This window comes from Indicator indicator, chromosome 3 (assembly GCF_027791375.1).
Source record: "Indicator indicator isolate 239-I01 chromosome 3, UM_Iind_1.1, whole genome shotgun sequence".
NCBI lineage: Eukaryota > Metazoa > Chordata > Aves > Piciformes > Indicatoridae > Indicator > Indicator indicator.
The window spans coordinates 7,399,144-7,426,920 of NC_072012.1; the positions used below are offsets into that span (position 1 = coordinate 7,399,144).

Sequence of the window (27,777 nt, forward strand, 5' to 3'; positions counted from 1 at the left end):
CAGGTGCACAGGAGGGCCAAGAAAACAATCAGAGGGCTAGAGCACCTCCCCTATGGGGACAAGCTGTGAGAGTTGGGGCTGTTCAACCTGGAGGAGAGAAAACTGAGTAAATTTTATAGCAGCCTTCTAGTACCTGAATGGGCCTACAAGAAAGCTGGGGAGGGACTTTTTACAAGGGCTTGTAGTGACAGGACAAGAGGGAATGGCTTTAGGCTGGAAAAGCACAGATTTAGACTGGATTGTTAGGAAGAGATCCTTTACAGTGAGACTGGTGAGATGCTGTTGCCCAGAGAAGTTGTGATGACCCCTGCTCAAGGCCAGGTTGGACAGGGCCTTAAGGGAGCAACTTTGTCTGGTGGAAGGTGTTCCTGTCCATGGCACAGTAGTTGTAACTAGGTATCTTTAAAGTCCTACCCAGACCATTCTATGATTCTATGAACTCTGTCCTAGAAGTTTGCTGTCTTACTCTTGCTTCCTTCTCTGCTGAACGTATTAATATGAAATACAGGCAACATATTCTCCCTTCTTCACAGAGGAACTTGACAACAACATATGCTTTGGAAAGAACTCTAAATTTTTGTATAGGACTGTAACTGAATGAGAGTTGCACTGCAGCCCACAGCACATTAAGGAAGACAAAAAAAGGCATTTTAAATATGCACATATGGTATAGGTTAAAAATACTGCACATTAACAGTACATTAGAATACACTATACCTTTAGCACATCTTGTTTGCTTTTTTCCACTTTGTCTTGTAATTTCTTAAGCTGTTCAGGATTTAGTGCTGGATCAGCTTTGCTATTGCTTTCTCTGGATATAGCCAGTTTCTCCTCTTTGCAAGCTGCGTGGTATGCTTTCTTTGCAGCTTCCACCTGCAAGGTAAATTTGAATCTTTGCATCTCAGATAGTTTGTACAAGAGTCATCAACTGCATTTTTTTAAGCATTATGATCATGGTGCAATGGAAAAAGTGTCAGGTGTTTTTCCAGGATGTTCTTTTTGAGGGGATTTTTATTTCAGCCAAAGAATGAACAATACGCAAGAATCAAAGGAAGGTAATTGTAGTACTTATGAATCAGCATTCTCTCATCATACAATAAATCTCATTCATACAGCTTAGAGAAGCATGGAACAGAGTCAAGAAAAGGTTTACAGAAAGTGCCTAATGAAGTGTTTTTTCCTCATGTCCATATTCTCCTGCTCCCCTTTCTTCTACAAGCCTGTTATTTAAGAATAATGTTGCATGACAAGGAAAACGCCCAACAAAACAAAACCCAAACCAAGCAAGTAAACAAACAAAAAACAAAACACAAAACAACACTTTCCCCTTCTCATTTCTTAGAGCAATTCATAACTTTGAAATGCATGAAATCAGATACTGTTAAAATGACAGCTTAAATTCCACTTTTTCCAGATTTCACTTAAGTCATCAAGATTAGGAAACACCAAGAAAAAGAACTGCACTTATTTTCAGAAGAGGACAGAAAGCAAGAGATCTCTTTGAGAAAGGAGGGTCCAGCAGAGAGAATAGGGAGTTTACTCCCTTATAGAGACCTGAGACACTAATATATCTTAACACAGGATATCTAATACGTAATCTACTGCTGTACCTCTTTCAGCTTTTTTGCCCAAGGTTTCTGAGCTTTCCTAAATCCATCTTCTGCTTCTTTGGTTTCCTTAAATCCTCCCATCATTTGCTTATGAAAGGCTTCCTTCTGCCAGTTCTTGATTTTTTCAAAGTCTTCATTCATCAGTGAACTTTTTACTTCTAGATGTAGTTCACTCACTTTTTCAGCTTCTGACATAAAAGCACACCAAGCCCTTTCTACTGTTCCATACTGTGGGCCTAAACACAACAGAAAGTGTCATTCTCAGTAATCATCACCCATATGGAACTTATATTCCCAAGAAGCAACTGAAGCTATTAACTTGTAAAGAGCAATATCGAAGCAAACCTAGAAAGGGGAACAGTTTATTTTCAGATAAATTTAGAATATTACACTTTTACACCAGAAGGAAGAATATTCATTTAGTCCAGCCTCCTTCTCCCTGTGCCATGATTCTTAGTATTCCACCTCTTAGCTCCAATTTGAGCTGCCTTCAATTTCACAACGTATTTTTTCGAGCATGGATAACCAGGAAGAGACAAACTATTTCAGAATATATTAAAATGGTATCAGATTAGCATTCCATTAGAGGACTGTCTGGCTCTTTTAGCACTAGTCTTTCCACCACAGCCACTGACCCCTTGTTGTTCTGATACATTTTTCAAACTGTGCTCTATACAAACTGTATTTAGGAATACCAACGCTGGAGGCAAAATACGTCTGCTTTAGGAAGAAACAAGCAAAGGAGCAGGACTTGCTTTGTTTAATTTTAATCAAGAAAAACTTGATAATTTGTTAAATTACTAAGCCTTTTGCAAAGACTCCATTGTGGCTAAAACATACACAGTTTCTGCTCTGTATTTACCAAACCGAAGACATACATAAATATTTTTCCATGTGATAAATTGCTCAGAGTTAAAAGCCAGAATGCATTACCTTTTTCCACAAGCTGTTTCCACCTTTTTGCCCACTCTGTGAGCTGTTGAGCATAGACCTTCTCTATTCGTGCCCGTTCATGAATACAGTTCATAAGATCATTACACAGTCTGTGACCATCATCAATTCGTTTTACTGTCCTCTTGTAATTTCCAACCTGTAAAGAGAAAATACTTAATAATTCCTACCTAAAAGCTCTGAGACCAACATCAATCTCTTAACACAAATATTGTTACCTAGGAGCAAGAATTAACCACAGCACTAGGTATTTTTCAATTCATCTTCAAAGCTAACTCAACAGCACCACAAAGGCTACAAGTTCTGTAAAAGAATTATTAGAAGTGGAAGCTTTATTATATTTTATTGGTCCTGCAATGTAATTATGGATAGTCACCACAATTTTTCTGAGTTATTACTGCTTGGTAATGTTTTAGATAATCAAGGTATTTAACACAAAACTAGCATTTCCCTCTTCCATGCTTATTATTAAGTACCTAATAACTTCATTTTATCCTGTGTTTAATCTTCCAGGTTTAATAAAACTGCAGAGAGTATTGCAGTATCTCTACCAAGTGTAATAATAGTTTTTAAGAGTGCAGTATAGAGAAAGCATAGCCAGTCTACAGAGCAGAGTCTGGAAGTGCCCTTTGTTACAGACGTGCTTCACTGCTGACAAACTAGTCAACACTATACCAAAAGTATACTGTAGAATTTAATGTGGGAAGATATGGAGAGCAAATGATGCGGAGTTCCTATATCTAGAACTAACTTGTGAAATCTAAAGAAAAAAATAGCTTCTCAATGCACAAGCTACAAAAGTTTGAGGATGTAGAGAAAAATGCACACTCTATATAACAAACATACATTACATAACTGACATCCTCCTTTCATTTTTGGGTACACACCAACATGGAATCACCAATCTAGATAACAAAAGGGAAAAAAAATAGCCTGACACTACTCTCACAGTAATATTTCCACTGATTTCAAGGTCACTCAGGTTGGCTTTGTAAACATTAAACAAGACACAAGAACTCAGTTTACAGGATTTGCACGGCCTATTAAATGTCACAGCCAGTTTCTTATCTGCCCTAACCACCTGACTGAACAATAAGGCAGCAGATTAAACATTCAAATACTTAAAGCATGTTTGTCATTTTTACATTTGAATCATATCCAATTTGTATTTTAAATACAAGAAATTGTACAACTTTTATGTTCATGCTTATTAAGGATTTTGTCAGATGGCTTGCATGTACATGTGCTGACTGAGAAGAAACTCCTCAAAGTATATAGGGAAATACCCTTAAAGGGAGGAAAAAAAGCCCCTATAGTAAGTGTTGGAAAAGTAAGTGACTATGCTGATGATAATGTTAAGATTTTGCATTCATTTAGACAGTGGCCTCAAAGCCATGTTTCCCCCCCCCCCCCTGCCCCCCAGGTCAAAGAAATTTAGGTAGCATTTAAGAAAAGCATTTGGAAGCAGTCACTGATATTCCTACATCATGTAAAAAAACCTGAAATGAAAGTCGTAATATAATTGAAGCTACCAGCCACTACAAATCTCACACCAAAAACATAGCCAATGCATCCATGTCGAAGAACATTTCATTAATTAACAAAAAAGTATGAAAATTAAACTCATTTTCAGGAGAAATAAAATTTGAGAAGTAGACAATTAAAGCTGGGGAGGGACTATTTACAAAGGCATTAGGACAAGAAGCAATGGTTTTACACTAGAGAAGGGTAGATTTAGATTGGATATTAGGAGGAAGTTCCTCACTGTAAGAGTGTGAAACACTGGAACAGGTTGCTTGGGGACCTGGTGGGTGTTCCATCACTGGAGACATTCAAGGTCTGGGGCTTGATGGGGCTCTGAGTAACCTGATCTAGTTGGGCATGTCCCTGCTTACTGCAGGAGGCTGGACTAGACAACCTCTAGAGGTCCCTTCTGACCCAGTGCATTCTATGATTCTATGAAACTAATGCTGTGCACTAAAAACATTAACAAAAAAAGCCCCTCAAAGAATACTTTCAAAGGCTGCTCAAAAGTACTGCAGCTGTATGTTCACAGTCAAGCCGACTGTTAAAACAGGTTATGCTAGCTTGGCACAGCTACTAGAGCCTTGTATTAGCATCAATCTGTGTCTCCAGTTATGTGAGCAGGGATTTATGGCTCCAGTATGAGCATTTCCTTTCATACGTTTTCACTATTAAATTAGCATTTTAAATGCTAAAAATGAATGGGAGCTGGCTGCCTCATGGTATTTTTTATGCCTTCATTTTTGTGTTGTCTGAACAAACTCTAACCTTGTGGTAGCATCTAGCAGTTGCCAAATCTCAGGCAGGTATTTAGAGAACTCAGTTTAGTTTAGCTATTCTAGTCTACTCGCTATTATCCCATGGAGCTGCCTTGGAAAAGCTGAATACAGACCACAGAGAATTCACCCACACTCCCTCCTTTTCTACAGAAGGATTAAAGGAACCAGCATCATAGTTTAGAAGCAGTAAAAACAAGAACCAGGCCTATGCTACTAGAAAAAACAACCTTGAATTCCAAAGAAAGCCTTTCATACATATTCAAGAAAAAGTTTGCTTATAAAACAGTAGTCTGAAAGTATGCTAGAGATCACAAATTCCATGCTCTGAGCCATGCTAAAATTTTGGAAATAGACTATTTTTATGCATTTCCAGATATAGAACATACGTTATATACGTGGCATTTCACATTTTAAAACCTAGTAGTTTACTTTTAAATTTACATTTTAAGTTATGGATACCAAATGACCAATTTTTTTTGAAAAGTAGAATGTGCTGTAAAAGGCAGACTTGGAAGTACAAAAGAGCATAGGATATTTAGACCACTGAGCCTAGTGAAGGGAAAAGCCTTTCTGCAGCCAAGGAACTACTAGGTTAACTATAGATGTTAAAATAATTACATTAAAAACCTATGAAAACACTACAGACACTCTGAATTCTGAAGAAAACCATTACTGAATACATTGTTTTATTCAAGACTATTTTCTACAGTCCCCGAGTCTGTAAGACTTCCTCTTCCTCCACTTCACAAGAAGTGTTTGAGCTGAAACAAAAATTACGAATTCTTTTATTTGTAGCAAGTGACCAGGAAAAAAATAACCCTGTGTTTCTTTGTTTCAGTCAGAGTCACCCTTACATAATGCCTTGCAATTTTCAGATTCCTTGATTAGCACTGTTTGCTAGTTAGAATGACTTTCTGATCACTGAGCATTGGGCTACTTCCCAGCAGACACAAAGCTATTAGCTTCCTTGTCCTACAAATGAAATATTTGTTTCTGGATGGTAAAGTGTGAGATTATAAAATTTCTTACAGTTTCAAGAAGAATGAAAGATACTTAAATATTATACCATGCTTTCATTTTAGGATCCACACTTCACCCACCTGACAAACATTATTACACGATAACAAATTCAGTTGCTGTTTACCCTTAGTTGCCAGAAACACTTCAAAAGGAAATCACAGAATCAAAGAATGGTATGGGTTGGAAAGGACTTATGAAGATTGAGTCCAACCACCCTGCCAGAGCAGAATCACCTAAAGCAGATCACATCAGAACACATCCAGGTGGGCCTTGAAAGTCCCCAGAGATGGAGGCTCTACCACCTCTCTGGGCAGCCTGTTCCAGTGCTCCATTGCCCTCAAAGTAAAGAGGTTCCTTCTGTTTTAATGGAACTTCCTATGTTCAAGTTTATGCCGATTACCTCTTGTCTTGTCTGGAGGACCACTTGTCTGGCCCCATCTTCCTGACACCCACCCCTTAGATATTTGTAATCACTAATTAGACCCCCCCCCCAAACCTCCTCTTCTCCAAGCTAAACAGACCCAGCTCTCTCAGCCTTTCCTCATACGAGAGATGTTCCAGTCCCCTAATCACCTTAGTGGCCCCGAGCTGGACTTTCTCCAGCAGTTCCTTGTCCTTACTGAACTGCAGTGCCCAGAACCGGACACAGTCTTCCAGGTGAGGTCCCACCAGGATAAAGTAGAGGGGGAGGAGAACCTCCCTTGACCTGCAGGCCACACTCCTCTTAATGCATCCTGGGATGCCATTGGCCCCATTAGCCATGAGGGCACACTGCTACTGGCTCATAGTCATCCTGTTGCCTACCAGGACTCCCAGGACCTTTTCCTCAGAGCTGATCTCCAACAGGTCGGCACCCAACCTCTAGAGTTTACTTCTTCAAAACACTATTATATCATCATGTCCTTGATGCAAGCAGTGAACTCTGAAAAATTTAATTCACACTTTGCCATCCTCCCTCACCTTTATTGAGTTAGCCACCAATCTCCTCTTCTACGCTGCAAAAAAATACTGAGCTTTGCTACTATAGAAGCCTCACTTGATGCTATTCTGCCCTGGTTATCTCTTACAGGCATTAGACTCCTTCAGATCTCCATTTGCTTACTCATTTTGCACACTCCTCCTCATTTTGCTATTTTCTCTCCTGCATGAACACAGCAATGTCACCTCAAATCCTTTGTCAAATATAAGATTTAGAGAATCTGTAACAAACGCAGAAAAACCACACAAGCACACTGTGATGAAGTTCTTCCCAGTTCTTTTATCGCCAGTTGTAGCTGGCAATCCAGTCCTCTCTTTTGTCACCACCAGTGTACTAACATAGCCAAGCACCATCAGTGATAATGATCTTTAGTAGGAGTACTTAAAAGCTCACAAACTCATTATTTTACAATTTCACAGGTCTCAACACAAAGGGAGAGTCTTACATTATCTAGGTTCTTTTACCTCAACAAATAAACTTCTTTTTCTTCGCATATTTATGAAGGATCATAAAAGTCTATAAAGAGCAAAACACACTTAGCAGGTTTTTCTGGTACACTGAAAGAAAAACAAGGCTATTTATTTGTTAGCAGCCCAGAAAGGGGCAAACACTCAGCTATTACTAAACTCCAGTCAGTAAATTCTAATACATATGGTAATTGTTACAACCACAAATACACATGAGTTTTAAGTGCCTGGAGTAAGATTTTATGTCAACTCTTTTCCCAAGCTTGCCTAGCTTGCTCCTAACAGTCAGCTCTTATGAACTGCAGCCATTTGAAAGTCACTCACCACTGCCTACAACAAGGGGCTTTAAATGTGTAAATATGCACAATAATAAGGCTTGTAGTCAACCCATGCAAATGGATAGCCAATGTGGGGACACTCTATGTTCAGCATTCCACTTAGCCATAAGTGCAATTTATTTCCATCTACGTTAAACAGGAAGCTTCCAAACATTTCAAACACCCTTAAAATCTGTAATACTGTGAGGTTTTCATAAAGAAAAAGAATTCTTTTGCTGCATAATTAGCACATACACAGACAAGTACCTATGAGCACTAGCTCTGTGTAAGTTTAACTTCACCTATACAAAATTCAAAAAAATTTGTTGCAAGAAAAATCCCAAGGATGCTCCTAAACCCATAAAATCAAAAGCCAAACATACCAATAAGCAAACACCTGGCAATATAAATGGAGAACATGATAGCATATAGGATATATGACAGAAATCTATTACCACAGAATTTTATAATTTTTAAAATGAAAAAGCAGAACAGAACAGCCTGCTTCATCAGCTAAAAGCATTTGCTGACAACTGAAATCCCTCAACAAGGGAACACTTTTTTGGGGCAAGCTTTTCCATCTTAAATTCCATGCATCCAACAGTCACCCCCCCACACCAACAGCCAACCAGTTACAGGTTGGCTGACAGTAGTAGGCATGAAGCACAGGTATCAGGAGTACCAAACAGGCAGGACCAAGACCACCTGAGCAGACAGTTTATAATGCAGTTTGTGGGAGGCATGTCCCAGAGCAGCTGCCTCTGCTAGCTAGCGTTGGGTTTGGGTCTTGATTTGGGGTTGGTTTTTTTTTTGTTTTGTTTTGTGTGTGTTTTGTGTTTGGGTTTTTTGTTTGTTTGTGGTTTGTCTTTTTTTTGTTGTTATTGTTGGGTTTTTTTGTGTGTGTGTGGTTTTGTGGTTCTTTTTGTTTTGTTTGGGTTTTTTGTTTTTTTCCGAGCAGAGAAGAATGGGAACACATATGGTGGCCAATTTTGATTCACTCATAAGGGACAAACTTTCCCTGAGTAAGTTAAAAGTCTTGCTTTGCTGTTCAGAATTGCTGTTGTTGTTTGGATAAGTATGTATTTTCACAGGGCAGTGTAATGGTTTAAATGAGAACAAAACAGGCCAAGGTGAAGCAGTGGGTTAATCTGTCTATTTTCCCCACACAGAAGGGAGGGAAAAGCAACACCAAAAACTCAAGAATGAGACCAAAAAAAAAAAGTGAGATAAGAATAGATTTACTGAGCAAAATCAGATAAACATAGTACCAAATGCAGAAGCAAGGTGCAAAGCAGCAGCAAGCAGAAGCAAACAAGCCAAAAGCCCAAGCCAGAAAACTGTTGCCCCATCCCTCCTTTTCATGGTGCCATCCCAGCAGGAAACACAACACCCAAAGATCTGGAACCCAGAAGCAGCAACCAGAACAGGAAGCCTCCCATGATACAATCTGAACTTGAAGCCCCATCATACTTTGCTCCAGCCAGCAGTTTCATTTCAAAGCTGGCATGACTGCAGCATGGTATGAATAGCAGCAGCAGGTTCAACTCAATCCCTGACGGGCAGTTAAACACCCCCACATCTAGCATACAATAAAGTGGCACACAGCTGGTGAGGGACCAATGGCTCATTTAAAAACGTGCTTCCACAGGCAGGGTAGCTGTCCCTTTGGATGTCTTACCTTCCTAGATATGCATACACATCTACTTTGATCTCTAAGAAGGCCTACTCATCGCCTTTCTTACCTTTACAGGTATCTAGGTGATTGGTCTCAGCTTTCTCAAGGCATTTTTCTTTTAAAATGACTGCAAGAGTGATCGGCAAGCATAAGGCCATGCCCACCGTGGGACAGAGTGAGAAGTGGTTTGATATTAAGTTGGTTAAACTAAGTTGGAAAATATATCTAACTGTAAGGGTATTGAACAACAGCACAAGTTACATGGAGAAAAGGTTGGCATAACTTAAAAACTTTATTAGTAGATTTTAAAAAATGGTTGGACAGCAATATGTCAGGGATCAGCAAGTATACATGGACTAGGATGCACTTTTACAAGGAAATGCAAAGCCTGCAGCTGTAGACTTGCCTGGAAGCTTATGAATGCAACTGGAAGGTAACACAAGTCAGACTGAGCCTTTTCAGGTACCAAAGAGAGACAAAATCCACTTGCCTTGTTTCGAGTAGTGCTCTTCCAAAGTTTTGGATTAAAAGTATTTTGCAATATTCTCATGCTTTGTGCAGGATTCAAAACTATACTGGCTTCAAACTAGAGAATGGCAGATTTAGATTGGATATCAGGAAGAAGTTCTTCACTGTGAGGGTGGTGGAACACTGAAGCAGGTTGCCCAGGGACGTGGTTAAGGTCCCTTCCCTTGAGATATTCAAGTTGAGGCTCAACAAGGCCCTGAGCCACCTGGTCTAATTGAGGATGTCCCTGCTGACTGCGGGGAGGTCAGACTAGATGACCTTTGGAGGTCCCTTCTGGCCTGGACCATTCTATGATTCCAAGAAAACCCATCATAAAATGGTCACATTCTTGCCTGTGCATTTCAAAACCACTTCAGTAGAACAGGGCCAATAGGGCTGTCCATTTCTTGCTTTTCACGAGAGCAGTTACAAGTTTGAAACCAACTGGCTTTGCCACAGCCTATTTTTGGTTGCAAGAAAGTGGCATGATTAATTATGACAAACTGTGATGTATTTACAGCAGTCATGCAAATGCTTAGAGTCCATATGACTGATAAGAAATACAAAAGGTTTTGTGTTACATATCAGGTCCCAAATTTTCCACTTGCCTCTGGAGAAGTTACTGCTATCCTGCTCCAGGCTATCAGCCTGGATTACCTTTGATTACCCCAAATATGTCAGCCTTGTCAGGTAAATGACACACATGAAGGAATTTCTTCTTGGAGCATACAAACAAGAATCCTTCTGTACCGAGAGAGCCATGAGCTTAAGCAGTTACATTCATGCACTCTAAGGCTTGTTAGAAAAAATTAAGAAAAAGATCCTCCCATTTCTTGAAGTAAATTAAGGCATTACTACAACTGAAACTGCCACAATAACAGTGGAACATTTAATCAATCATCTTTACTGTTTTGCAATGCACAGATTTATAGAATGGTTTAGATTGAAAGGGGCCTTAAAGATCACCTAGTTCCAACCCCCCTGCCATGGGTAGGGACACTTTCTACTAGACCAGGTTGTTCAAGGCCTCATCCAACCTAGCCTTGAGCAGCTCCAGGAAGAAGGCATCCACGACCTTCCCTTCTACACATGCTCACATGAAAACATACAAAATTCTGTCTCCTAAAGTACTTTTATTTGGTAAACACTAAAGATTTGTTCTCCTGAAAATTATTTATCATCCTGCTAGAAAACTAAAAACTTAACCCAAGCTACTGCTAACTAAATATGGAAAAATTTCCTAAATTTAGTTGTGAAAGTTGCTGCCATTTCCATTTCTATTTCATGCTAAAGAAAAATTTGTATTTTTGGAAATCTGTGATTTTTTCAGTTGTATCAGCTGTTTTGAGATACTACCTATGCATAAGCCTTGTCCCAGTCACATTTTTGACTGATGTATCTATAGTAAGTCAGCACCATGAACACAAGTCCAAACAGCAACTTTTCCAGCTCCCTGTCAACAGCTATTTCCCAACCGCAAATCTGAGCCTGATAAGAGTATCAATGTGGCAACAATACTAATGATTTTTTAAAAATCCCTAGTTTTTAAAGGAAACAATTACTATTCATATTTGATTTCAACCACAGAGCTTGACTCTCAGTGCCAGAACTGGAAATTTCCATGAACAGTACTGGAATAGCAACCTAACTAAAACAGCTTCACAGACGAATTAACCTGCACTGAAATGCTGCTCTACAGACAATCTGAACTCTAACCAAGTAAGGTTAGAGCAGTAAGTTTAGTACCATACAACTATACCCTACAGATTCACATTTTTAAGCATGATCAAACTGCTAGTAATTATCTTCGTAATAAGGAACACTAGCAACAGCAGTGGCAACTCCAGAAGAAAGCAAACCAGAAAACTGTTTAAGAACCAAGTGCTGTATTTCCTAAAGACAAAATTGTATGAGATTTCTGACAAAAGCACTGACAAAAAACTTTGAAGTGCATCAACATTTTTATTAAGTACAGTACTTATCAGCTCAACAGAACAGCAACATTCAAGAAATAAAATTGGTTCCAAAGATATGCAGTGAACTAAAAAACAGTTTTCACAGTAAGTTCTTCAGATAGGTCCCACACCCAGCCACCTCACTCTTTCCTAAATGTTTTTCAAGAAAAAGATGAGCTTTGCAGCATACTCCAAAGGTAAACAAATCTGAACTATTTTGAAGTGTGAGGGAACAAACTCAACAGCTCACCCTGCCAGATTGTCTCTTCTGTGCCATGGCCACGTTTAAACACATTTACTACTTTCGGCTGTGGTGGTAAAACATAGCAAGACTGGTTTTTTACAAACTGCCAGTTCTCTTTAAAAGCAAATTAAAAAAAAAAAATCCAACAAAACCAAAACCAACAAAACAACTATTAAGTCAAGCATCTTAAAACCCTCTAAAGGAAAGGTGCAAATAAAGTCTGCAGTACACTAACTTCAAAACTGAGTAAGAATTCTTTACTTCTTGTTACCTGAGGCAAGAAGTACTGAGGCTAGCATTCCATATAAACCACATCTTTATTGATCAAGGTGTTTTGTCTGACTTAAGTAGTTTAGTTGTCTATTCTGAGAAAGATTAAGACTAGAATTCAAAGTTGCAGTCTTCAGGAGCAAAATCATTAACTCAGAACATACAGAAAAAGGACAAGTTTTAGACTAAAATTCAGTCAAATTCAGGTTCATATTCTACCACCAACAGAATCCTGCAAACGTCCTCTCCTCTCAACTCTTGATCTGAAGAGTAATTCCTGTCTTACTCTGCATAAAGGCAAAGTTTAAAGTCAAATGGTACATTCTGCCAATGCATTACTTGGCCCAAGCAAAGCGGATACCCAAATTACTCACTCAGACATCACCTGAAGCATATGCAAACCAAAATACACTATCAGTTATGTATCTAAAAATGCAATCACCCTCATGGAAATGCAGAAAAGTAGAGCTCAGAGGTCACAAGGAAAACCATTCCTGGACAAAAGGAATTACCCTAAATATCCTAAATCAAAGGCTATGCTGCTCTCTTTAAAGCTTAATCAAATTCTTGTCACATCTGAAAGGCATCTTTAGAGTGGAGCAGAACAAACTCCTGATATTACAACATGCTTACTATTGTCTTTCTGTATATATGCTCTTACATTGAGGCAAGTGTAAATTAATGTCTCTCAAAAATTTATACTTACAGAAACAGGAGGCATGCAGTACATTCACACACTATCTTACATCTGCAACCTGTGTAGCCTTTAACAGTTACTTGAGATTTAACATTGATCACTCAACCCTCTTGGTAATTTTGAAAGCTATCCAACCTACATCCCTCTTGGGCACTAAAAACTCAATTCTGAATTGTATATCTAACCGAAATGGATGATCACCAAGTTTGTGTGAGTTAAAAACCCCTGACAAGACCAGGACAAAATCTAAAAGGTAGTTTCTACCCCGAAGGCTTATTTCCACAGCCCACAATAACCAAAGGCATCTTGCAGCTCCCTCCAGTTTTCAACATACCAAAAAAAAAAAAAAAAAAAAAAAAAAAAAAAAAAAAAAATCACATTTCCTATAATAATAGTAAAAAATACTCTAAAGTATATTGATAAAACATTCAGGTTACCTCCCAGAAGCTATCACTAGAAACTTCTACTCCAACAGAATCATCATATGAGCCAGACATTTCCGTGTTTGAAGAGCTTGTAAGTATTCAGAGCTTGAAGACCTTCAGAATCTGTAAAGATATGTTAAAAAAAAAAAACAACAAACTTGAGTATTTATTAATAGCACATAGAAACTAAGTTAGGTAACATGCTTCCATTTTTTATACCTAGGGATGACAACTAAAAACAAGAGGCAAATAAAGTATATTTTGCAAGAGAACACACTTCTACTGTGATAGGTTCTTGACTCTTAACAACATTTGCCATCCAGAAACTGGTCAGTCCACTTGTCTATAAGAAATTTCAAACTCTCGAATTTAAAAAAAATTCTATTACAAATCAAAAGAGAGGTATGAGCAGCATGATGCTTACTTGGTAAGTACCCCACTTCATAACATTCTGAAAGAGAACCTACTGGCCTTTGCTACAATAATGTGCACTGCTTCCTGTTCCTAATGAAACCCACTGGAAATATTCAAGATCAAAACCACCTGCTGATTAACAAAAAAACACTTTTCCTTCCAAAAATATTTCTATTTCTATAAGAATTTGATTCAAATTATCTACTTGTAAGCTGAAGGCATCTACAAATACAAACACAGATTCCTCAGCAACAAATGATGAATAAAACAAAAACAGTGCAAAGAGGATTACAGCTACACAAGTCAAATGCAGGAGACAAGGACGACAGCTTCCTCCCCAAAAGTCTTAATACAGTTTATGACATTCAGACAGCCCCAGTTATCTCACACAGTCAGTCATGATTAGATCTACAGGACTAGTAAATACCTGAGCTACTTGTTACTTTCTTGCCATTTTATCTCACACAGTCAGTCATGATTAGATCTACAGGACTAGTAAATACCTGAGCTACTTGTTACTTTCTTGCCATTGTTCTTGCGCCTTTTAAAGCGGGTAAATTCTAACTGATGGTACAATGCACCTATCTCCTGTTCCACATGAGCCAAGGTTATAGGTTCACCCAAAAGAAAAGTTTCATATTAAATACATTCTTCTAAGAACAAGTTTAAAATTTTCACAAAAAAGGGCAACAAAGGACAGAGAAGGGCAAGGAAGATGGTGAAAGATCTGGAGAATAGGTCTTCTGAGGAACAGCTGAGGGAAATGGAGTTACTTAGTCTGGAGAAAAGGAGGCTAAACCTCACTCTCTACAACTACCTAAAAGGAGGCTGCATCAAGCGTTGGTGTCTTCTCTCTAGTAACAAGTGACAGGATGAGAGGAAATAGCCTCAAGTAGCACCAGGGAGGTTTAGGTTGGATATCAATCAACACTGCTAGCTAGGTTCTGTTCTCTGTTCACATCATCTTGCCTTTTTTTTCCCTTTAAGGCAAAACTAGTACTCACATTACTCTGAAGCCAAGTCAGCAATTGAAGCAAGTGCATGACCTAGACATACCGTATAAAACAAGGGAGGGAACAAGATTCCAAAGGTTCTCAGGAAGGGTCATAGCTGTTTTTCTATCATACCTCAAGATCTTTCAACCATTACTACCATTTGGAAAAGAACACGGAGGCAACTGTAGAGTTAGTTCAGCATCCTGGGAGAAAGAAACCCTTACAGAGAAGTATAAACCTAAAAGGAGAGCATTAAGTCACCCACCCCACCTTCCAACACCACACAAATATTCTTTTTTAAATTGGAGGGAGGGAAGGAAAGAGAAGAAATGATGAAAAAAAGAAATAGTGGAAGTGTTCTTAAAAGTAATACATAAGCCACTCACCTTTAAGAAAATAGCCTAAACTATACTTGTGCTGGAAATTTCATCTGAAAAACTACACGTAAAAATCAGACAAGATGAAACAGAAGCACAAATGAGGGAACAGGTTGTGAGGACTACCAAATGCTACAGAAAACAGAGACGTCCTTTTTTTTCCATAAAGGCATGGAAATGATCAGTACTCAGGAAATTCTGATAGGTTCATGTTTTTTATATGCCAAATACTAACTACACTGTGAGAAAGTATGAGCAAGCATATTTAGGGAAATATTATGAAGTCATAGCAACAACTGGCACAGAAAAACACTATTTGCACAGCACTACTTAAAAATAAACTGAATATTGAGATAGGAACATTAAGCTGTATGAGTCATGCTACCCTCCTGAAATAGAATTATTACAGCAACCAGTCCTTTAGCACATTTTTTGTTAGGGTTTGGTTGCCCCATCCTTCAAGTGAATTTGCAGAGTTTTCACAATGAAAGTTCACTGCCCTTTGGTTTGCAGGGTCTTCCATGTCACTATAAAAAGTGAACCTCTGAACAACTAAGGCTGTCGTTATATAATCTGGGAAATTTAGGTCAAGACAACAGACGAAATGAGCCCCGCACACATTCTCCTCAAAAGATGACCTCTATCCCTCAAAGCTAGAGGTTCTTTAGTTGGCTAGATGTCAGCCGAACCAATAACCCCACAGGAAAGCACAGTGCACACAGTTCCTATATTCCCACAGCAGATTTGCTTCATCCGCTCTGATCTTTATGTTCTCATTCTGTTAACTCCAAGCCCAACTCTTTAGGAGTACCTACACTGCCTTTTTCTTGTCCCTCAACTACTTGCTGAGCAAGCAGGCAGTGCAGTGGTTGAGCAGCATCCACCCACCTTTACACGTACAAGCAAACCAGCACACCAAACAGGACAGATTATTAACAAGTGCCCTGGTTTACGACAAGCAAGCCAGCCCATCCCACAAAAGCCAGGAGGGAAAGTAACACAAAAAGCCCTGGCTTGAGATAAGGAGTTTAATGGAAACACAACGTACAATTACTTTAGCCTGTTTCACAGAAAAGCACAGCAAAAGCAGAAGCAGCAGCAGCAGAATGCAGCAGAAGCAGTGACACAATGACTCCTAAGCTTGCAGCAAGCCCAGGAGAAAAGATCAACCCACTGAAACTGCAAGCAACCAGAAACAGGAAGCCTCTCATGATAAAATCTAAACTACAAGCCCCATGACACTTTGCTCTAGCCAGCACTTTCATTTTACAGCTGGCATAACATAAGCATGGTATTGAATATTCATCATCAGATTCAATTGGCTAAACCCATGACACCAAGCTCACAATTTTTTGAGTGGGTACATCAGCTTAGGTTTCTCCCATCTAGCTGCTAATTTTCATGAAATTGATAAAATGTGTATTTCTATCTCTGCTATTTGACATTTGTATGAAGCTGGCCAATTGATTCAAAAGTTACAGAAGCAGGAATTTAAAGAAAAGCAAAGGTGTAAGCCTCATTTTCCTCCGAAGGCAGATCTCCAATGAAGAAATGCCATCTCTTCACCATGCTCTGTGCCCTTTCCTCAGCATTGTCACACTATTCAGGATATTTTCTTCCCCTGTGTCAAAGAACTCTGAAACGTCCATTAAAACCCCAAATATCAGTATTTTATTAAGTATCAAGCCCAAAAGTCATAAAACAAAGTTTCCACTGTCACAACTGCATGTAAACCACGACCAGTGAAGCAGAGAATGCCTTAACAGTTCAGAGTCCTTAGCTTTAAAAAGTCCCAGCACATGCTAGCTAACAAAACTTACACAGGCTAAACAAAGCATGAAGTCCAACTGAAAAAAAAAAAAGTAACTACATAGCAAATAGTACATACTGAGATGGTACAAACAAGAAAGGCTAAGTCTTGATTTAGTGACTCCTCAACAATTTTTGTAAATCAGGCTACACCAATCTTAGACAAACAAGCTGATCAACAAATGAGGCTTCTTTGTAAAGCTTCCTCTTGGGGAACATTCTAGCAATGCCACATGCTCAAGACCTTTAATTTCTTCTCTACTGCTAGTGTGTCACAACGTGAAAAAGATTGCTATAAATATCTTGAAGGCTTAATACACAAGGATTTTAGAAAATGTTAACAAATGATGAGCAAGCAGAACTTCAGATACAGCACACAAAAAACACTGTTACTTTGAAAGCATTTTAAATAAATCCTTGCTTCATTCATGTTGAAATATGAGAAATTATTTACTCCCTTTTCTTCATGTGTCAGGCGATAGAGATTAGAATATCTCATGACGTGCAGGAATCGGTGCAACACACAGACTTTTAAGGTGCTAAAATAACCCAGTGAATTCCAAAGCTTCAACAATAAGAGGAAAAAGATGCTTAAAGAAATCCTTCATTTTACCACCCAGCCACTAGCAACAGATTGTATTTAACAAACTCTTGCCATGAAACAGGTAGGGCTTTTTATTGAAATAAAAGATTCTAACATTTTGAACCCTCCCCCCAAGAGATGTTTATTTTTTATTAGCTATATTAACATAAATGACAGTATTAAGAAAAATAAATCTAATTAAGGCCTCAGGGCTGCTCACTGAGTGTTGTGATGAGAAAGAATAGATTTTGAGCCGAATACCCCAACACAAAGAATGCCTGTAGACAAAATACTACTAAAAATAATTGAAACATGAAGGGAATACAGCACGGCCTTGTCCTGCAGACCAGATCAACATTGCTCAAAACATATAATGCGGGTGACAAGCAGAAGTGACCCCTCATGCTTGACCTCAAGAACTTTCTAGAACAGAAAGAACTGATGGGAGTTCTTAGTGCCAACACAACATAATACTTATTCCTTTCAATTATTCTCTTATGTACAACAGGCTGCCTTAAAGCAAGGCAATTGCTAGTACCATGGCTCTAGCTGGCTACTACCACCGAAGAAAAACTCCATAAAAGGAAATCAGATCACTGTTCCCTGGGGAATTCAGCCTGCATGTTGAAGTTAGCAAAACCAACAGACCAGATTATGTTCTTGAAAGACGTTGATAGCAATCCATGTGGTGAACCCTACATCCTGAGCACTAAAGAAACTAATCTAGGAAATGTTACAAACTTGGTGAACGTATTTCCTATTACTCATGCTCCTCTGAGACAGGGAGCACTAAGTATTCTCATGTTTTCTACGTGAATACCACAGTATTTTGCGACCGAGACATGTTTAAGTTAGCATATAACAAAATGACACTAAATAGCACAGGAGGCACTAGTTCATACTCATCATTCATAACTTTAAGAGTAACACAAAATTCCTTGCAATTCTGGGGCCTGCAGGTGATAGGAAAAGGAGGGAGAAGCAGCCAAGAGCTGAGAGGAACTAGGAGAGAGTGCTTACAAGCCACCAAGGAGAAAAGGGAAAGGAGCAGAAACAAGGAGAGGGGGATCTGCCTGGCTTCTCTCTGCTGTTCTTCAGCTGGGCTGAAGGGGCTTCCACAGGTGTGACTGCTTTTAGGTCACATCCCTTCCCCATGCTCCGGTCAGCAATCAGAAGCCTATGTTAAATGCCAATTAAGTAAATCCTTTAACGGGGGTTTTGCTTGGTTCCAAACAACTTCCTTTCTACTGGATTATATTCACCTATACCCATGTTTGTTAAACATTGTATGTGTAACATGCAACAGAAACCCATTAAAAGTAGCATTATATGCTGCCTAAAAACACAAGTACCAAACACACATTGAAACCACAGTTAAAACACACTTCAGAAGACACTAAAGCAGTTAGTTTCCTTTATCAAATATAAAACAAAAACCCAATCCAAATCCCAACCAAAAAACCCCCCAAAAGTGCCCCCACCAAGGCATCAAAAGTAACAAATCCCACCCCTCTCCAAAAACCTAAATGCCCAATCCACCCCCACACCCCCCCTGCCCAAAACTCTATCCCCAAAACACAAAACCACACAACTATATTGAGATGACAGCATAGAATCATAGGATTGTCGGGGTTGGAAGGAACCTCAAGGAACATCTAGTTCCAACCCTACCATGGGTTGAGGAAATCTCAAGCACAAATATAGGCTGGGCAAGGAGTGGCTCAAGAGTGCAGCTTGAGGAGAAGGACTTGGCAGAGTCAGTTGGTGATAAACTCAACATGAGCCAGCAATGTGCACTTGCAGCCCAGAAGGCCAACTGTGTTCCAGGCAGCATCAAAAGAAATGTGACCAGCAGGACAACAGAGGTGATTCTGACTCTCTACTCCGCTCTCCTGAGACTCCACCCAGAATACTGCACCCAATTCTGGTGCCCCCAGTATAAGAGGAACATGGAGCTGCTGGAGCAAATCCAGAGGAAGGCCATAAAGATCATCAGAGGACTGGAGACTCATGCCAAGAAAAATGCAAATGGCTATCTTCAGCTTTATTCAGGCAGACTTGTGAATAGTAAGTTCAGAGCTCTTACAGTTTTCTTTGGTTTTGTTTTGTTTTTAATAAAGATAGTATGCACTATTCTCTATTTTTCATTTTAAAATGTTTTAGCTGCCAGTAGCGTGTTGGAGTTGAGCAAAACCTCCAGCTTTGCTTATTTAGTTCTGGCTAGGTACTGCAGAAGAGATGTCAAGCTACAGACTCATTATTAAATACTCATACTACTATTAAATACTTAAATTTCCCTAAACCAGAATTTTACCTCTGAATCTCTGAAGTACTGCTTGGGTTGGTTTCTCCTCCCTTCATCCCCTCTTCTCCGTAACAACCAATGAACTTTAGATTGCACAGTATTAAGCATCATACAAGTTATAGAAAAATGCCTGTAGAGATTACATGGCATGCTAAGCAAAGGTAAGGAGTCATCTTTTACTCTTCAAACCTGCTACTGAATTCATGCTTGTTGCTGTAGAACAGCTCCATGAATTTGTGTCATTAAAGTAAGTTACTACTTAGTGTTTCAGCAGGGACATGCTTTCATATACATTCTTCACTAAAAAATGTGCATTTTCTTTCACTTTTTTTGAAGACAAACCTCATTTCAAATACAAGATACAGTCTAAATACAAAGTGATACATACTGTGTTCTTAACTAGGCAATACATCTCTTAAATTACTTTAATAAAGGTTGAGAGACTTAATAATCTCCTAAATTACTTTATTAAGTAATTTAAGTAATGCAAGGAACTCCTTACTCCAGGAGAAATCAGTTAATTGCCTCTTATGCCACCTGGACACTCAAGTCTATGGGGCTGGATGGCATTCACCCGAGAGTGCTGAGGGACCTGCTGGAGGAGCTTGCCAAACCACTCTCCATCATCTACCAGCAGTCCTGGTTAACAGGGGATATGCCAGATGACTGAAGGCTTGTCAATGTAACACCAATGTATGAAAAAGGCCAAAAAGGAGGATCCAGAGAACTTCAGGCCTGTCAGCCTGACCTCAGTACTGGGGAAGATTATGGAGTGATTCTAGTTGGGTGCACTCACATGGCAAGTGCAGGATAATGGTGGGATCAGGCCAAGCCAGCATGGGCATGAATGGGCAGGTCCTGCTTGACCAACCTGATCTCCTGTGACCAGGTGACCCACCTAGCGGATGAGGGAAAGGCTGTGGACATTGTCTACCTGGACTTCAGTAAAGCCTTTGATACCATCTGCCACAGCATTCTTCTTGAGAAACTTGTGGCCCATGGCACAGACAGGTGGACTCTTTGCTGGATTGAAAACTGGCTGGATAGCCAGGTCCAAAGAGTTGTGGTGAACAGAGATAAATCCAGTTGGTATCCCCCGGAGCTCAGTACTGGGGCCAGTTCTTATCAGTGATTTGGGTGGAGTGGATTGAGTGCACGCTCAGTAAGTTTACAGACAATACTAAATTGAGCAGGAGTGTTGATCTGCTTGAGGGTAGGAGGGCACTGCAGAGAGATCTGGGCAGGTTAATCAATGGGCTGAGGTGTAACAAGACCTGTGCTGGATCCTGCACATTGGTCACAATAACTCCAAGCAACATTACACCCTGGGGAAAACAGCCTGGTGAAGAAGGACAGCTGAACATGAGCCAGCAGTGTGCCCAGGTGGCTGAGAAGGCAAATGGCATCCTGGCCTGTACCAAAAACAATGTGTCCAACAGGAGTGGGGAAGTGATCATGACCTTGTACTCAGCCCTGATGAGGCCACAGCTTGAGTACTGTGCTCAGTTCTGGGTGCTGAAGTATAGGAAAAATATTGAGGTCCTGAAGCGTGTCCAGAGAAGAGCAACAAGGCTGCTGAGGGGTTTGGAGGGCATGTTGTATGAGGAGTGGCTGAGGGAGCTGAGGTTGTTTAGACTGTAGAAGAGAAGGCTAAGGGGAGATCTTATTGCTGTCTACAACTACCTGAAAGGAGGTTGTACTGATGCTGGTGTTGGTCTCTTGTCCCAGGTAACTAGCGATAGGATGAGAGAAAAACGGATGTGAGTTGTGCCAGGGAAGGTTTAGATTGGATATAAGGAAAGGTTTCTTTAGAGTGGTGAGGCATTGGAACAGGGTGCCCAGGGTGGTGGCAGAGTTGCCATCCACGGAGATGTTCAAGAAGTGTGTAGCTGTGGTGCTTCAGGATATAGTTTAGTGGTCATGGTAGCTGGGTTATGGTTGGACTCGATGTTAAAGGTCTTCTCCAATCTTAATGATTCTATGATTTTAAGGTACTTCCTCCTACATCACTTCATTAGGCCTATGCCAAAGGCCAAAGCAGGACCTTCAACAGTTAATGACTGAAGTGTATTAACCAGTTCTCTAATACAGAACACAGAAATTCTCGAATAAAGAATACAAGTTTTAGATGATATAAAAGAAATTCCCCATTCTGAAGACTCTTCTTAATTTTCAAGGCAGTACCTAGAGCCATAAGACCTAGGTATTATGCTGTTATGTGGTCACCTCCAAAATATCTTTAAAACTTTAAGAGCCTCAGGTCTTTCCAATCAAGGAAAAATCCACATAAGCATTTTCTTCACTGTATCAAAATTAGCTTTGAGTAAATTTTGTCAAAAAAAAAAAAGTCACCTGAAGAACTCAGGTCTGTTTGGCAAGTGAAATAACTTGAAAGATTAAGAAGTATTTTTTTAAACCAGAGGTTTTCATTATTTAGGATTGAGTGATTAAAGTGTTATGGTGCATGAAAAACTTCAATTTAATTAGAATAGAACCTTTTCCAATGTTCACTATTGTAGTTCCTGTGATGTCACCGACTAATTCACATGTCCTGTCAAGGTCTGTAAAATGAAATTACCCTTAGTAGTTTGGCATCCTCCCCAAATAAATAAAATTGAGATAAATGTCTTTTTCAAAGGAGGAAGAAGGGGGCACATGACCACATGCCTTCAACCTGAAAATTACACTTCATAAGCATTTGGTTAAAGAAATTTTTAAAGTGACTGGATACTTTAAAGAAATACATAACCCTCAGTTTGTGGAATTATATGGCTAGTTATACACACTCACAGTGAAAACTTATAATAGCTAAACCTTAAGGGAAGCACCTAAAGCATACATGCTTAATATTTCACCTTACTGCAAAATTCTTCTCTAAAAAGGACAACACAGAGTAGTAGTACTGTAGTAGTAGGATGTATTCTCCACCAGAGAAAACACCAAACAGCACTTACAGCTGCAGAGGAAAGTGACATGTATACAACTGCTCTAAACCAGCATGTCATTACGAAGCAAAACAGAAGATGCCAATAAGCACTGCCTAGGACATCAAAAGCTTTTGAAGATAAAAGGTGCCATGTTACTTATCTGACCATGCAAGTACCACAAAACATGAGCACTGCTGTACTTGAAAACAGAAACCCTGACAGAAGTACAGAAATATAAAGTAATAAAATAACCATTCTAGCAAGAGATCTGTGGTTTTAGACAGCAGACTGAGCCCAGAACCATCACTGCCAACATGATCACACACTCTCCTACATTCGAGCAAACACTGCAAAATATCACATTCACTTGGCAAAAAGACTTTCATATCAGCTATGACACAGTATAGTAAATTTTGGGTAGGAAAAAAGTAACTATGGGAGTTGCTTGGCAAGTCATTCGATACACTGTTTGCCAAATATTCACTTTAAGACACGCCTTAATTCACCTGCAGTGTTTACAAGTATGGAGTTCAACACCACCACCACAAGATAGCTGCAGCACCTTCACAACTTTGCCTGACCTCCACTTCCACTAACAGAATTCTCTCCTTAGAATGCTCTTCTTTCCATGTGGGCTGATGAAAACCTTGCAGCTCAAACTAAGGTAAGTTTCCCCCCTACCCTGCAACAGTGTGGCACTCAAACCAACACAGGGTTTTCAGTCACGTGTTTCTCATGGTTCTGTATAGCCATAAAGTCGAATATTCAGTTTTACTATAATCTTTAGGAAAGGCTAGCTCACCTTAAAGGAAGATATTTTAAGTCAGACAAATATCTTGGGTGGAGAATACTGTTTTTAAATACCTCTGTGAAACACATAGGCACATTTTGCGGATGCGTCACTTTGGAAGCAGCTGTGTTGTGTCAATGTTCCAGAGTCAGAAGCTGTATTTTTCCATCTTGGGAAACATAGGGTGGTAATATTAATTAAATAACTGACAGGAATTGAATAGAAGCATACCTAAACCCTTAAATCAAGTTGAAACAATCTAGTCTTGCTGAATCTGAAGGTTACGTTACAGAGCTACTGTACTTCAGGAGAAAACTGGTTCTGAGACCTCATTCGAACCAAATCTAGCCCTGAGACTGTCTCTACAAATATTTGTTTCCAAAGACTGTTAGGAATTGTAGAGAGGTGTATTAATTACACATCAGTATACTCTACCTCCTATTATTCTAAAAGAGATGCAGATGGTATGTTTGGCAGAAACTAGTAAGGCTGATTAGGGCAGGGGATGCTGGTTGCATGGATGGACCCTGATGAACTCTGAGTAAATTCATCTGTCACTTTTTTGAGAAGTAAATAAAACAAAACAAAAAGAGGGACGAGATGGTTTTCTTACCACGGAGAAAGTAAGAGAAAGCACAAACAAAAGTAAGCCTTCATATACCTTGGTAGAGAAGGACTTCACTGAAGGTGATAAAGACTCTAAAACCTAGCGAAATAACTCAGTTTCTCAGACCACAATGCACTCATTCTACTTAAAACAGTGCAGAGGCATTATATTGCCACATAAAACTCTTTATGGTTTCATGGATTCTTCTCCACTAGGCTAAACCACTAGCTTTCTAGGTTAGCTACTCAACACACATACAGTAACAGAAATATACTGTAACATCAAAAATGTTTTGCTAGCATACCTGTTATTTGAGGGATCAGCTAAAGCAGAAATGAAATAATCACCCCATGAATTCTAGAATCATTCAGAGCTCTGAAACAGCTCTCAAAAGTAGTTTCAATTATTATTAGTTCTTTCTGCAGCCATTATCTCCTTGCTATCATAGCTCCACTGAAAAAAAAGTAGAAGAAATCATCATACAACCTTCCTCAAATCTCAAAATATATTCAAGGGTAGCTTACTATTTGTAGAAAACACTATCAATATAAAAATTGCTAATGATGATAGTCTTACAACCAAAAAGCAACACTTGCATCAATGATCACTGCCGGATTATACATCACCAGCAGCATCACTTCTGGTACTGCAAGTGATAAAATGTAGAAAGAAATCAACATCAGGCACGCCTTGCTTTAGCTAGCTTTCCTTCTACTAAGTTAAATAACCAATTATTCGTTTCAAAAAAATAAAAGACCTGTTCAAGTGTTTCAAAATCAGTGCTATAACGTAGCAGTACTAAAGACCATGTGGCAGTATTTCATATTTAATAAGATTAATTCAGATTTTAAAGAACAGTTAAGAATATTTAAATTATTTGCTCATGTTAAGGTGAGGGAGGAGGTTGCTTAATACTTAGCTTCATTAACATGTCCACTGCAAAAAGAAACTCTTGAATTCTGTTTAAACAGATTTTCAGTTCAGTGAACCTGAGGTAATCTTTAGCCAGGACTCCTCAGATTTCTAGATGATTTAATTTTCTGATCCTGAAATGGTAATTACTGCAACAAGGACATAAGACCTTTACTTACCACTTAGTAATCTGCATGACATGGATTGCTGACCTAGTAGAAACAAATATTCCCTAAAAACGTTTTTTTTCTTTTTTTTTTTTTGTTTCCCTTTTAATAGATTTAACAAACTGGCTCCTTATGTGTACTAAGTTCATTGGTCTAAGCTACCTGGAAATACTGCTCTTATGTATTACAATCACAAATAATCATTTTATGGCCTTCCTGGTACCCAGAATTTGACAAGCTAAGATAGAATTTATTTTTTCTGTGTGCAGGCTAGTTTTTGGGGGTTTGGGGTTTTTGTTTGTTTGGGGTTTTTGTTTTGTGGGGTTTGATTTGCTTTGGGGGTTTATTTGTTTTTTTCTTTGGGAGGGTTGTTTGTGGCACTTCATTGTTTTTTGTTTCTGGGGGGGTTTGTTTGCTTTTAAAATCACATAGGACACTTAAATCATCAGTGTGCAAAACAAGATGCTCTTTAAAGCAGGTATATGAGATCAGAGAGTTAGGCAAAATGGTTTTAAGTTTTTCTTTCATTCTCAAAGTTTCACTAATCTTAAGTGTTTACAGAAGAAAAACCCACAAACAAACAACAACAAAAAATCCTAAACCCTAAACAAAACAAAACCACCAACAAAACAAAAGCCAAAACAGAGTAGCCACTCTTCCTTAGGATTTTCTGAGATATGGATGCACCTTACTTGACATTGTACAGTTCTCAATCACAAATCGAAGGTAGAATCCCTAACTGCAGTAACATGAAATGAATGCTTAATTTGGTGAACTAATCTCAGAAAGAACAGTCTTTTATACCATTTGCCTGCTTTTCAGGAAAAGCAAAGCTTTTTATGCTCTTTTTAATTAATGCTTGACTGAAGTACAAGTAGGTCAGCCTTCTACTCTACAACTTAAATTGGACTGAAGTTCAAAGGGCAAGAGGCCCTATTAGCTTCCAGTTCTTGCACTTGAAATTCCCATTGTGTTTTGTCATGTAATAAGGCTGTGCCATCACTGATTATGTAGCAATTAAACTGTAACCTTGAACCTGCACCTCAGCAACAACTAGAGGACAGAAAGAGGAGTAGTAATAAAAAGCTCAGAGCGCTCTCTCAAGATTCAGGTATGAAAACCCCTAGTGTTTAAAAGCACATATCATCCAGAACTAAAATGGATCAAACTGCTGAAGCAAAGTCTTAGTGAAACACACAATATACAGCTTTTTTTTTCCTCCATCATACATGCTGCTAGGTAACTTCAGCATTAAAATGGTTAAAACCCCAAACCCACAAAAACAACAAAACAGAATCAAGTGCTACTAAAGGTAGAATTATACAGTTTTTTTGCTTTATGATCTAATTTAATCTACATTCATATGTCAGTAACCTCTATACTAACAAACTAGTAATATGGTAGTCATAACAGCTGAGAAAAGCAGGCACAAATAAATAGCTTCAGAAAAAAAGTGACCAAATTTCTTGAGATACTTACAGTTTACCGCAAATCACTACACATATTGTATTAAAAATGAAAAACTGACTTCAAAGTCTGGAGTCATTACATTCAAAAGCAGCATCCCATTTTAAATTAAAATGGTATTTTTTTTCCATGACGCATAGTAATACGAAGCAATCATAACAGAAAAGGTTAGTATCATGGAATAAAATCATTCTGGAATTAAAAATCAAACCTGCACACTCTCCAACGGAATGGTTTAAGCCAGATGTCTTAAAATGTAGTTTGTGCATAAACCATATATGGCTTATATGCACACACATGTAAAGCCACCCAGAACTGGAAAATAATTCTACTCAGTATTACGGAGCTTTAGAGTCATTAGCCTAAGGCTATGTTTCAACACATCGTGAATTTTCAACAATCTCATAAGAGGTGCTACCCAGGCCCATCTCCGATGTTGTGCTTGGACTTGATACCTCAAAGGTCTTTCCCAACCGACACAAATCTGTGGTTCTATGATTTATGCATCCAGCACAAATGTGTGAAAACATGACATTCTGTATTTCCCTTTGAAGTGCTGAATTTGCCCCCCAGATTTGCATGCAGAATTCAAGCTGACAGCTAGTATCACCATGCTTGCTTCACAGAATCATAGCAAACAGCGGGGTGGAGCAGACAATGACACATAGACTTCTACCATGACACTGTAAGGGCAGTGCTCCGTGTCACTGGTCACACTAGTATCTCAGACACCATTCTAGAATAGGTTGTGGTTACTGAAATCAGTCATTTGTCTACGTAAGACTGCAGTTACAAAGCCCTGTCACCATATGGCTGTCCTGGGTTAACAGCCTGCTCTCACAAGCAAGTCCCCTGCCCCACACACAAGCAGGAGGGAAAGTAACACCAAAAAAACCCTCTGGGTTGAGATAAAGAATTTTATGAGATCTTATGCCATACAAGTACCTTAGCAAAAGCAAAATCAGTAGCAGATACCAGCAATAAAAACAGTTCTCTCCACCCAA

General features: G+C 39.1%; 1 protein-coding gene across 4 annotated transcripts in view; it reads right to left on the reverse strand.

Moving 5' to 3' along the window:
- Positions 1 to 27,777, reverse strand: part of PACSIN2 (protein kinase C and casein kinase substrate in neurons 2) — a 57,139-nt gene that overhangs the window by 13,780 nt on the left and 15,582 nt on the right. For all 4 annotated transcript variants that reach the window (XM_054399907.1, XM_054399905.1, XM_054399904.1 and 1 more), the window contains exons 2-5: positions 13,433 to 13,543; positions 2,544 to 2,700; positions 1,611 to 1,846; positions 718 to 873 (exon numbers count right to left, since the gene is read on the reverse strand). In XM_054399907.1, coding sequence (XP_054255882.1) covers positions 718 to 873; positions 1,611 to 1,846; positions 2,544 to 2,700; positions 13,433 to 13,492 — 609 coding nt within the window. In that variant the 5' untranslated portion in view covers positions 13,493 to 13,543. The remainder of the gene's footprint in view (positions 1 to 717; positions 874 to 1,610; positions 1,847 to 2,543; positions 2,701 to 13,432; positions 13,544 to 27,777) is intronic.